This window comes from Onychomys torridus, chromosome 3 (assembly GCF_903995425.1).
Source record: "Onychomys torridus chromosome 3, mOncTor1.1, whole genome shotgun sequence".
In the NCBI taxonomy this organism is placed as follows: domain Eukaryota; kingdom Metazoa; phylum Chordata; class Mammalia; order Rodentia; family Cricetidae; genus Onychomys; species Onychomys torridus.
The window spans coordinates 149,624,344-149,637,546 of record NC_050445.1 but is presented as its reverse complement, the minus strand read 5'-3'; the positions used below and the strand labels follow the sequence as shown (position 1 = coordinate 149,637,546).

At 41.7% G+C, this 13,203-nt stretch overlaps 1 protein-coding gene and 1 long non-coding RNA gene across 9 annotated transcripts in view; one reads left to right on the top strand and one right to left on the bottom strand.

Annotated features, from left to right (window-relative positions):
* Positions 1-660: 660 nt before the first annotated feature.
* On the bottom strand, positions 661-8,536 carry LOC118579782. Its single transcript, XR_004944503.1, has 4 exons — positions 8,243-8,536; positions 4,280-4,327; positions 3,565-3,726; positions 661-1,320 (listed from the first exon to the last, which is right to left on the bottom strand). It is a non-coding gene; the product is annotated as an uncharacterized LOC118579782 (long non-coding RNA).
* Lmo3 (LIM domain only 3) overlaps positions 5,020-13,203 on the top strand; it is a 62,672-nt gene continuing 54,488 nt past the window's right edge. The window contains exons 1-2 of one of the 8 annotated variants that reach the window (XM_036181457.1): positions 5,027-5,364; positions 9,143-9,208. Coding sequence is in view for 2 of the 8 variants with exons in the window: in XM_036181450.1 (XP_036037343.1) it covers positions 9,338-9,407 (70 nt within the window). In the remaining 6 variants the exon portion in view is untranslated. Of the gene's footprint in view, positions 5,365-8,102; positions 8,281-8,731; positions 9,209-9,329; positions 9,408-9,771; positions 10,402-13,203 lie in introns of those variants that run through there. The other 7 variants (XM_036181454.1, XM_036181455.1, XM_036181453.1 and 4 more) reach the window with 7 other exon arrangements.

The window sequence follows — 13,203 nt, the reverse complement described above, 5'->3', positions numbered from 1 at the left end:
GAAGGCACACTACTGACCTCCATGGTATGTTGCCCTTGGACACAGAGGACAATAAGCTTTAGCTTACTCGAAAAGTCCTCTGACTTCCACAAATTATTAATTAATTGATTATTTAATTAATTAATATAAACAAAAATTTTTAAGGCTCAAACAAGTGAATTCCTTCCTTCAGTTGACATATTCTGAATATAGACATACTAGGGTATAAGGAGCTAAGCTGTCTTCCTAGTTATCTGACTAGTAAGGCCAAAGAATTTGTTCTACCTGTGGCTTAAACAATAGACTAAGACTCTAGCCTTATTTTTAATTTTTTTTGAGTCTGTCATAGTTTGTCTTTTTAATACACCCTTGGGTATTTTAAGGCATAATCAGAAATGGCTATTTTCCTATCAAATATTATCTAAAATGTTTCTTCATTATAGACTCTCAAGGATATTTGATGTCAGATATGAGGGGTGACTGAATAATACATCACATTTGCCTACACGTGTTTACCACCATGAACATTACAGAAATCTCAATATTTCTGTACATTACAGGAGGCTGTCATAATTCTAGCTTATGAAAAATACAGTGGCCTCAATATTTTTCCAACATTATTGTCTCAGACAGATAGTGGTTTTTAAAATAATGATTTTATTTTGATCAACTGCTCTTTGCATTTTTCCAATCATGTATTATTTTTTGCATTTATCCCTTCCTGTAGCAAACAGTTAGGAAGGACTCATTATGTGCTACTCTTTGAGGCAGAGCTGAAGATGATGAACCAGAATAGGACTCTAAAAACTTAGGATGTATTCATGAAGACAGATGACAAAATAAACCTTTACATCATGTTGTAGAAATCTTTTACATTTATCATTTATACATATGATGAAAACAAATAATATTAAATAGCATGATAGAATCTTCTCTTTATCAACAACTTAAATTAATGTTGTAAACATTATGTTTAAGACTGACTTCCTTGTTTAATTCAAATCAACTTGATCCCTGTTAATAAATATCTATAGTGAGCAAAACATTCCATTTATTCCTGTATGAAATTAGTTAAAATTTGAATTGTCAGATGTTTAGTCTAGCAGACAATACAGGATATAATTACCTTAAAAGAATTCACAAAATTTTACAGAAGTCTAGGAACTGAGAAGACCGATAACATGATGAATGCCCCTTAGCTAAGAAGTTTAATATTTTTGCATAAGATAGTAATTGTTAACATGTCCCAAGAAGCTTCTAGAAGCTAGTCACCATAAGAGATGCTTTTTGTCCCTTGTCACCAACCACCAACGCTTGGCTTGATCTTCACTGGTTGGGGGCCTAGCCAAATAAGAAAAACACGTTTGAAATTTGATTGGAATGCTTCTAGCCATTTCTTGGATTAGAATACCAGAGTCAGGGTTCAGGAGAAAAAAAAATTAGACAGTGTAAATGTATTGGAAGGCAAGCACTTTAGAGAAAAACAGAACAAACCATGCTCAGCCCTCAATAGTTCTCTGACTACTTCACTGTCTACCAGACCTGGCTCTCAGCCACACACGAATGTAAACTATCCTAGCACAATCCAGACTCACAGAAGAGCAGTCAGCGGACAATAAATCAAATGTCATGTCTTCCACACTGTATACATCTAACCTCCAAAGAATTCAACCAAGATCAACACATTAAATTCTGCCTCTCAAATATGAAGAGATGACAAGTGGTGATTTTTTTGTTTTTGTTTTTTTTGTGTGTGTGTTTTTCTTTTTGCCGGGGGTTGTGGGGAGAGATCAGAATAAATGTTGGCTTAGAATCTCATAAACACTTCCATTTTATAGCCAAAGATAAGATTTCTTTTATTCTATAGATATAAACTTACAAAAGTTGTTCAGGAAGTAGCTGGGTCATGACAGTCATCTCTTAGTTTTACATCAAAACAAGTCTGCTGCTACATCCATGGAATTGGGGGAATTCACAAATATTTTGGTGGGCCATTTTGAATATTGACTACTTTTAAAAGTCTCTCTTTTGTTGTACAGTTAACATTAGGATGAGAGCAATTTGCTTCCATAGAGTGACTCTAAGAGACATCTCAAGCCTGCCAGAAAGAGAAGACTGGGAGGTTTTGCTCTTTGCTTTCTTATAAGCCAAAGTAGTGCTTATCATAATAATCAGTTTTTCTTCTTAAGCATATTCCCCAGGCTAGATCCTATAAATAAGATCTCAGCTGCATTTTCTTCTCAAATTATTGTCTATTGTCCTTTTAAATAAATAAACATGTATGCATGTGTGCATGTCTATGTGCCTGCATGTATGTATATATATGTATGTGTGTATGTGCATATCTATGTGTATATCTATGTATGTATGTATGTATGTATGTATGTATGTATGTATATATGTGTATATCTATGTATATGTGTATATATGTATGTATGGTATGTATGTATATGTGCATGTATTGTGTATGTATGCATGTATGTGTATATATGTGTATATGTTTGTATGCGTATGTGTATATGTATGTATGGACGAATGGATAGACAGATGGATGGATGGATGAATGTCTATCCCATGGGAAAGGATGTCAGTAAATTAGAGCTACATCTGATTGTTTAATAGTTAAATGAGTCATATGAGGGCATGTAAAATACTTCCTGTTTCTCAGCTGCTTGGAGGAGCCCGAGGAGTGAGAGAGTGGGCATTTTGCTGGGGAAGTAATTTCATTTTAAGGTGATGAACATTTTCTTCAGAATAATATTTGTTGTACTTCAAATTCTGCAGAGATAACCTCTGATAAAATATAAATAAAATGTGGGCCTTCCTCTCCCTTTATTATCATCTTATTGAGATGTCGACCTTAGACTGTGAGGTTTCACTTTCTGCCTCTTCGAATTAAGATACTGCTTAACCATTTCGTATTTCCAAGAGCTGCCAACACCCTTGCTACTCCTTAAAATTGTTCATAAAATGTCAAAGGTATAAAGTATAAATTTATACTTTTATATTGATTGATTATTGATATGGTAATTGATATATTGATATTATTTTGATTATATAAAATCAAAACACTATTGCAAAACCATTCTGTTCTTATGAGGATGAATTTAAAGTTTTTTTCAGTGGCTGGGCTTTGCTCTCCTCGGAAGTCCTGCTTGTTTCACAGAGACAGACTCCCCAGCCAAGCGATCCTTTGATGGAAGGTGAATTTGTTTGAACCATTGTTGCACCTCTGTGACTGGACCTATTTTTAGGCTCTGCACCGGCGTGTGTGAGATGGCAATAGAATATTTGGGATTTATTTTTGAAAAAATAAATTATAGACTAGATAAGATGGGAACGAAACTTAAACCTATTACCCTTTTAAATAACCCACCTAGCATGAACCTACACTGTCCAAGGTCAGCTGTGTGCATGTTGGTGAATCCCTTTGGAGGGCAGGAAGGCAAATGTTGAAGCTGCTTTTGGAGTTACTGGGGAATTCCTCCTGAGCATCCAAAAGCCATCAAAATGGTGTGCAGAACCCAATGCTGCCTGCTTCGAAGTACTATGTCAAAGCCCTCCAAAAAACAAACACTAACACACCTTCTTAGGATACCTGTTCACATTGAAAGAGAAAGTGGAACGATCTGGGGTCCTGGAATAATTGACGCCACATATGTCTTCCACACTGGAAAATGAAGAGAAATCCAGTCTCTGATGAGTAGGGAGTTCCACACAGAAGCCAAGGTGAACTGCACAGTGCACCTACCCAAAAAGATAGCAGAAGAGACAAGAGTGGCCCACCTGAAAAAGGAGTTATCTAAAAATTCTGTTTGCCTTATGGCCATAAGCTTTTATTCATTACAGCATTCAAATTCGGTGGGGAAAGAGGGGCAGCTCACTCCAGTTCTGCACCTTAGTCCTTTGGGGATTTAAAAAAGAAAAAAAAGAATGAGTGTAGCTCTGAACTCTGCTCATCTTCAAACTAATGGGTTCTCCCTCCCTTCCCACAGCACCCCCTCCTTCCTAGCACCCTTTGTCCACTTTTATGAATTAAAACAAGCACACACACTTGCACACACAGGGAATCCTGCCATTAATTAAAGGACTTGTCAGCCCCAATCCCAGATCCTTACAGCGCAGGAAATGTGCCTCCTTTTAAGTGCAAAACCATAACATTACCATTTCCCCAAGTGCGCTCTGTTTTAGGCTGCTTTCCTAATTAGAGGGATGCTAACAGCCGTGCTGATTGGCATTATAAAAGCACTAGTTTGGCTTCATCTGTCCCAGGTGTGCTGTGTAATTTTTTTCTTCTCACCGGTTCAGAGCGGCACCTCTCTCCTTCATTGTTCCTTAAAGTTTTCATCTGAGGAATTAATACAGATAAAAAGACATTAGAAAGGAAGCGGCCATGCCAGGGCTCATCACCCAAACCTTTTATCAAAAGTACAAACTATACAAGTTAGAGGATTTTTTTACCCTTTTGTTTCTGAGGGTTAAGGGAGTGGGAGGGGATGGTGTATGGGGAGGAGAGGAGAGAGGCTGGGGGAGAAACACCGCTCTGTCAATGGTCTGAATGCACCATTAAAATTGGCGTCACTACAAAGGTTAGAGCACATCTAACTGTCAATACAGTGAGGAGAGTGGAGTCCGGTAAGGGGGAGCTTTGGAGAGAGACATACTTTGATATTTTGGAATGTTAGAAGGGTGAATGTGAAAAATTGGAGGTTGGGGATCTAATTACCCAACCATAATTGGGGGCTAGGGAATAAGTTGCAGTCCTCTCAACTCACCGCAGATCAATTATGTTAAGAGAACATCTGTAAGTAGAACTTAATGAGGTCCATTAGAGCGGCATGTACAGCCTCCTTTAACAGTACTTGTCAGCTTCTTGGATGAGCTGAAGGAAGCTGCTAACTAGGGACCTGGCGAGGTGTTTAAATACTGGAGGAGCCGCTCTGGCCCACTCAGGGTTTGTATGCAGGTCGGGAAGAAAGTAAGAAAGAGAAAAGCACGCCAGAAAACCAAGGAAGGCGGAAGCGAGAGGCTCCTTCATTTGTGTGGCTGCATCTCCAAGTGATGGTGGGAGTGTGTGAGCAGGGGGCCTTGTCAACCTCATCTCTCCCTTGACTGACACCTTTGACTGCACCTGGACTTCTACAGGGGGTGCTGACTTCCGCCTACCCACAGCAACAACCTGTCTGATACCCTTTTAAAAAAAGACTGCGACCCCGCAGAAGCAGCTCTGGGAAGCTACAGAAACCACCACTGAACATCCCCACACAAAAGTTATCTGTGAGGTGTGTTTTGCAGAAAGAGACGGCTGAAAACTTGAAGACATATTTAGGAACAGGCACACACATAATACACAGTTTTCTTGTTCAAGATCTCTTTTGAGCAAAGGTAAGTAGCATATGTCTGATTACCCCCTTGAGAACCTCCTCCCCCATTCTGTCACACACACCCCTTACCATCCCCCTCATAAAGGAATCATAATATAGGAGCCCAGGAAAAGATAGTCTTTTTTTTTTTTCCTTCTCTTTTTAAAGTATTAGAGTATGTGGAATAGATTGAGTTAAATTCTCTCATCAGATGTATGATAAGTTGCAGAAACAAGGGGCAGGCAAGAGATAATGGGACCAGGAAGATGTGGCTCTCGATGGCAATCCTTTTGCAAAGATTTCCGAAGCATGTGTAATTAAAGTGGGTAGTTTACTCTCAGGAAATGAAGAAAGTGCTTGCCTGGCTGGATCCAACCTTTAGCTTGGCTGAGTAAACAAAAGCACATTCTTCTTTCACTTTTTTTCTCCTGGCAGGAGGGGCTGAGACTTTGGGGGTTGTGGGGAGGCAGGAAAAAAAGGGGTTTGCTGGGGGTTAATGTGTTTTGCACCAAGTGCCAGTAGAAGATGATTAAATTCCACCTCTTGTTCACCAGATCACTTTGTGTGCTCTTGTATATTCCATTGTCGGCGAGCACTGATGATCACATCTGTACACATTAAGTGGCAAGCCTCTTCATCTGCACTGGGTTTTTCTGATGATTTTTTTCTGTGAATAATTCATATGATTATGAAGAGAAAAACTGCTATTTTCTATCTCTCTTCTGTGGCACAGATTAAAAAAAATCTTGCTGTAAATTGCATGATTGGGGAGATAGTCTGCTTTCAAATAATTTAATTCATGACAAAACCTAATTACTGTCAGGTAATACCCTGTCAGCTTTAATGCATTTCATCAGTCATAATGAAAAGAAGAGCATTTTATGACCCATCTAATTATCATTACATTTTAGGGGAAAATGAATGGCATGGAGCTGAATGTTAACTATTCCATTTTATTCTTTTACACATGTGGTTTAGCATATTATTCACTAAGTTCTTCTCTCTCACTCCCTCACTCTGTCTCTCTCTCTCTCTACAAGTATGGGATATTGTGGTTAAACTGAGAGGAAAAGGAAGAATGGGAAGAGAGAGGAAAAGAAAGGGATACAATTAGAGCTCTGGATATTTGTCCTTTTTATTTATTTATTTTTAGGTGTCAAAGTGGTTAATGCCTTTGCAGGTTGGTGTTGATATGGGGGATCTTACTGCCACAGTCCAAAAGAGTACTAATTACTGCGAATGATGTCACCATAGGCAGAGGAATAATCCCATCATTTAATTAGTTGAATGATTTAAACAAAGATTTGCATAGATGCACTCATCAGTTGCCATGAATTACGGAGAACGAGTTGCCAGCGAGGGGTAACAGATCATACAGTTGGAGGGAAAAAAAAATCTCATCCTCCTTGAACATAATTAATTTAATTGTCCTCATTAGCTGTACCATTTGTTTTGATTTTATTTCTCCCTTTCCCCACACATACTTCTCCCTCCCTCCCTCCCTCTTTTTTTCTCAGTACATTGGTTGCTGGAGAGAACAGGCAACACACACACACACACACACACACACACACACACACACACACACACACTGGGGTGTTTCAGAGTAGCTGTGGCTGGGAGGTTGGGTAGACCCACCAGGAGCTGTGTCAATGGGGGAAGTGTGTGCTGAGTAGTCTGGCCAGAAAAAGCCAAAACTTAAGAAGTCTGCTTGTAGACTGAACAGCTGAAGGGCTTCTCAGTAATCTGCCTGTCTGAATTTCCTTATTTTTCAGGTTAGTTCTGAGTTTTGTTGCCTTTGAAAGGGATAAGAAAGCAAGCCACATACTATTTTATTATGAGCCTTCTGAAAGTTGGGGTTAGAAAATCAGTTAGCCTTGCTATGCCAGGACTCTGGACACAGGGAAGCATAATTTAGCATAAGTATTCAAGGATGCTGCTTTGATTAAAATAAAATAAAACCTAGAATTAGATTAAAATTGATGGTGCAGAGGAAGAAAAGAAGTTATTTTGTTTGTTTGTTTGGGGATTTTTTTGTTTTATTATATTAATTTATTTATTATATAGTTCAACAATTGAATCTTTCTTGGCACTTAAAACATCTCAACCGGTGTCATCCAAATTTTCACTATTTTTAAGCTTGATCTTTTGACAAGGCTTTGTGAGATATGCTGAGGGGGCCTGGCAAGAGCTGCCAAGGGGGATGACTGAAGTTTGAAAACTCAGAAAAAGAAGATGCTTTAAAGCTACTGGTGACCTACAGAGAAGCAGTGAAGAGCAGAGGTTAGGGGAAACAGGATCTCTTCCAAGTAAACAGATTTAAAGAAATTGTAAAAGCCTCCGTCAAGGCCTTAAAATAAGTCTATGAAGGCAGGGGTAAGAGTATCATGGCCAAGGGACCCACTTAGTCCTAATAGCCTGACTTGGAGTTCTTGGGGGTTTAGCACTGAAGCAGGTTTAAACGCAAGCAAGCATTCAAGTATCTGCAGGAAGTGTGTTTTAGTGGCCAAGGTGGCTTCACCACCCGGTGTGGGGGGTACAAGTTCACATTCTGGTTCTTGGGCTATTAGAGAGAGGAAGGGGTGTGTGTGGTGTTGCCTGGACTGGGTTTGTGTGCCAAGACTTTGGGAGCAGGGACTCCAGAGAGTTTCTGAATGGAAGTCATAGCCTGGGCAACTATAGACCCACTCCACCCCCACCTCCGCGCCCAGACGTTTACTAAAAGAGAGGACTGTGCTTTTTTTTTTTCCTTTCCTCAGTGTACTCGGTAGCACTGCGATTCCCTGGCTTTTTATTCTAACTTCCTCCACTGGCACTGTCAGTAACAGATTTAGAGGGCAATTTGCTCTCAACGTGCCCGTCCTATTCCAAAATGCCCCCGTTATTTTAGGAAGCCCTACCCTTCTCCTCCCGAGCTCTTTCGCAGTTCTTCTTGTGGGTAAGTCCAGGAGGGACGGTCCTTCCGGAGTCCAGTCCCGCAGAGGTCACATTCTCTGTGTGATGGGGATGGGCGGGAGGGGATGGTCCTCAGCGTTTGTCAGGAGCATATGCATTGGGTTGTGCTGAGTGCACTCGCAGGCTTGTCAATTTTCACCCTGGGAAATTAGCAACAAAGCCTGGATCTGTCTCGTGGCTGCTTTGGCACTTTCCGAGGGCGGCTGTACTTGACTGAGCTGCAGAACAGACAGGGAGAGAGAAAGAGGGAGAGGGAGAGGGAGAGGGAGAGGGAGAGGGAGAGGGAGAGGGAGAGGGAGAGGGAGAGGGAGAGAGAGAGAGAGAGAGAGAGAGAGAGAGAGAGAGAGAGAGAGAAGGAAGCAAGCTAGCAAGCCAGCAAGCCAGCGAGCGAGCGGAGCAAGGGAGCCAGCTAGAGGGAGGGAGAGAAGGAAGGGAGAAAGGGGGGGGGGTGGGGGCGAGAGGTAAATACTCTTAAATCGGAAGGGAGCTGCCTCCACTGTGGTCTTGACAGGTGCTGCCTGGGCTCCGCTGCGCTGTAATAACTGGGTGACCTTTTCTTGGGCTGTATTATGTCTGGCTGGGAAGGGATTGCATTTTGCGGCTGAGAGCCAGGGCTTCAGCTCGGGCTCCTCACACGCTGCTGGGGTAAGTTGTCTGGAGCCAGGACCAAGAGAGACATCCCCCTGGACTGCAGTTGCCTAAAAGAAGGACACCTGTGGCTCGCATGCGGTCCACACTGGTACTTGGCGGATCCTGGAGGACCTCATTATTTTAAACTTAAAAAAAAAAAATAGAGATCCACCCCCCTTTTTTTCAAACAATGTTTCTTTTTGACCTTTCCCAAGGAGAAGCGCTACCAAGCAGCCTCTGTGCTCACTGAACACCCTCCCCTGTATCGCTTAATTGAGAAGGTAAGTGAGAGGCTGTGTACACACGAGTCGGCTTATTTGTGCTGTGTGTGTCTCCGGGTGCGCGCGTGCGTGCGTGTGCGGATGTTGGGTGTTTTTTTTCTTCTTCTTCTTCTTCCCCATCCTCTCTCAATGAAGCATAAAGTAAAGCTGCACCCGAACCATTCCCACCACCAACACTGCAACTTTCACCGGGCTGCAGGTCGGCAGAGATGGCTTTATTTGTTTGTTTTGTTTAAATCATGGGAGGCATCATTATTTTTTATGATGAGACGCGAAATAGATGCGGGGCGGAAGATGAGGATGCCTGAGGAAGAGGGGGAGCGTGCCGCTGCAGCGCGACATCTCAAGTAGGAGTCCAGAGCATAATAGACAAAGTTCATTGGGAGCTGCAGCATACACACACTCTGACTCCGGAAGAGGGATTGGGACAGTTTGCAAAGGTTGTGGGGTAGGGTGTTGCTTTCAGACTGAGGGAAGTGGTGTCAGTCTTAGGTATTTTCTCGGACCTCTCCATGCCTGCTTGGTGAAATTCATGCCCTCCCCCAAGAAAGAGTTGAAATTACAACCTTGTTGGTGTCCACGCCCCTGCTTCTACTCTATGCAGCCTTAAAAACAAAATACTGCTTCTGTGTGTTGCAAAAGTGACTGTGTCGGAGCATGCAGAGAGGAGAGACGTGTCCAGTGGAAGCAGGTTCCTTGGACCCAAGTGCCTGCATCTTAACAGGTCTAGAGACTCAGCACATATTAACGGGGGCTTCTCAGATTGCTGTTATGAAACACAAGTCAGATTTATGATCTTTTTCATACCCAACACGATATGCTATGCTAACACTGCGTGTGACGGTTTAATCAAATCCATTTGTTACCAGGAAGCTGAAAGGGGCCGCTGGGATTTTAGGATTACGGACAGAGTTAGGGAAGCATGTGGCTTTGTCATTCGCCATCATTTTGCACGTTCCCTCATCCCTTCCCCCACCGCCTGCCTCCCTTGCCACGAGACCCTAGCTTCCCTAAGTGGCTTCACAATAGTGGATCCTGGGCCCTGTAAGCTGCTCACCAGATCCATGCTTGGGCCCCAAATACAAGTGACACCCCTCTTCTACTTCCTGCTTGTGGGCTTGGTGCTCCATGCGAAGCTGCAGCGGCTCAGGCACGCCTAAGTCAACTCATGCAGAAACAGGAGAAAAGTTTTGGTAAGGTTACAGTCTATCCTAGATGCACTTTCTCTGGGCGCGCGGGCACTCCTGGCTAGCTCCAACGCCTGCCAGCTCTTCTACTCCTGAAGATATGAAATATTATTGTTACTACTGCTTTTAAAGACTGCTGCTTTCCACCAATTAATCTTGCTAGGTGCCACAAATACTGGTGCATTCTTTGCAAAACCATCCCTGTGTGGCTGCAAAGACACAGCTACAAAAGGTTGGATCATAAACTCGGCAAGGGGATTCTTTGTTAGAGTGTATGTATGTTACTTATTTTTTTTTTTATTTTGCATGTGAGCTGCATCAAAATTGAACCCAGTCTTGCAAATCTCTTGTTGGCCTTTGCCAAGCACTAGCACTTTGCTGCCATGGTAACTGTAATTAAACTGATAAGAGTGGGGAAATGTCAGTATCTCTGAGCCTTGCAGCTGCATTGGAGAAAAAGGGAATCAAATTGGTTCCCAGCTCCATTGCTCAAAAAGGGGAGGGTGGTGGCAGGACACAGAGGGGGGTTGGGAGTTGAAGGGGCAGAACAGAGTTAAGCAGCTCTAGTGCCAGAGATTTGGGGACATCTATCTGCATTGTTTTCCCTTAGGGGGCTGCAGCCTGTAGGGGTGCTCTGGGCCAGTGAACAGAGAGAAACAAGCTTTTAGGCCCAATCCAGTGTTCCAATCTGGGTTAGGGGACTGAGTGGGAATGGGATGAAGATGGGCAGGAGGAGAGAAAAATCTTTTGTTTGGTACTCTTGGCAATCGAAAGGCTGTGTTGGCCAAATTCTTTTAATCTCTGTCATTGCTCCCAGCTGCGAAACCTGTGGTCCCAATTTTAGCATCCTCTTCTCCAAAAGCCCTTCGTGATGGAGCCCCTTCTCCTTCTCCCAAATTGTCCTCTGTAAATCTTCTGAAAGGGAAAGAATGTTTCCCATTCATTCTGTGTGATCAGTCCAAATAATACATCAGTGAAGAAAAAAAAAGAAAGAAAGAAAGAAAGAAAGAAAGAAAGAAAGAAGGAAAGAAAAAACACTGTGCCTAAGTGCTGCACATCTTTCATTATTGTGATTATTTTTTAAGCCCCTGTGTGTTGTGGAGTTGTGGTTACTTTGTTGTGTTAACTACTGAAGCTAAGACTGTGCGGATGAATGGCACAGAACAAGGGAACATAATGGATGCAATCAACCGTCAGGCCTTCTCACAATGCAATCCAGGCAATTAAAAGCTCACCAGAGTTTAAATGAAACGGTTCTACTTATTTCTGCACAGCACACTGCACAGGCTATTATTTATGTCTTTTTTTAAAATTATGATTTCCCTTAACTGTCAAATAACTCAGAATGGCAGGGTCTCAGAGGCAATAAGAATTTCCCTCAGAACAATTTGCATGCCAATCTAAAACTAGTTATGAGTGCTGATGGGCTATGAGCAACTTGTGAAGTGTCTCTCTCAGCCACGAACCCATAACTCTCCCCAGATGTACTCTCTTGGATCAAGAGCAGAGTGTTCAATGCTTTCTGCTTTTTAGGTGGCTGGCAACATGGTTACTACCAAGTGATTGTTTTCCTACAATTTTTTTAAATGCATAGAATAGAACAGATTCCATTTGCAAGAGAAAAGGGGTAATGTTCTTTAAAAGAAGATATGTGGATGGAGTAGAAAATATCAAACTTCTTTTATGTACAAGGTCAAACAGAATGTAAGAGTTTCAGTTATTAATTGGCCTCTGAGTGCTAAATTAAAATGTCAACACAACAAAAACATTTTTTTGTGAAGACAAGCAGTATGTATTCCTTGTGCCAAATGTTGGTATCTGCTGTCTTGGTTACAATTTATTTTGAATAAAGATAGCTGACTCTTTACACTTAATAATAATGTCACAAATATGGAAAATAATGGAGCTTAGCTTACTACCAAGAAGAATTACTATTTTCATCTTTTAGCTTTGTGATATAAAAAACACAGACTCAAATTAGATAACTAGGATGGTTACCTTTAATATACCTCTAGATGCTTTTAGTCATGAAATTCAGAATTCCTTGGTAAATCAAAATCCCCCTGCTTCCCCTAGGTATATGACTAAGAGGCACCTGGGCCTGTTGTGCACCATAATTAATGGGACTCATGCCTTGTGGGACCCTGCTAGAAAAGGATAACTACTTCTGATCAAAGAAACTTCATTTGTTAGAAGTTCTAGAGAGTGAGATTTAGCAAGGCTATCAAGGGTTATGATTAATCTACACTAGGCCCTTAGTTCCTTCAAAAGAAGGGGGCAGAAAGCAGGCTACGAGAATACCACCTGCTCTTCTGCACAAATCTGTTGTTGGCCCACAGCTCAGAACACCACAGACCTGCATGTCAGAAACACAAAACAGCCCCTCTACTTTCCCCTGCATTCCTTCCTCGGCTGCTCTGCCAGACAAGTTGTTTCCTAATGAAAGCTAAAGAACATTCTAATATTATGTGTAGTTCATATGCCATTGATAGCTGAAAAACTTATTCAGCTGTGTTCACGTTTTCATGCCTCTTACCACTGTGATTTTCTTTTGTGGACAGGGGAGGTAATGAGGGTTGAACTGTTCATCATAACATATCAGAAGGAAGGGGAGAGCTTACCTATCATGAAGAGAAATGAATCAGAAATGCTTCATTTTTCCCCTCTGAAACTCTCTTAAATGCATTCATATTAGGTGGTTTGTTTTTATTTTAATCTTTGTCTAAGTTTAAAACTTTATGACTAGGAGAGGAAATTAAATGTTAAGGGGTGGTCTGTGGGTGCAGGTAGACCACCTGGTACCACATA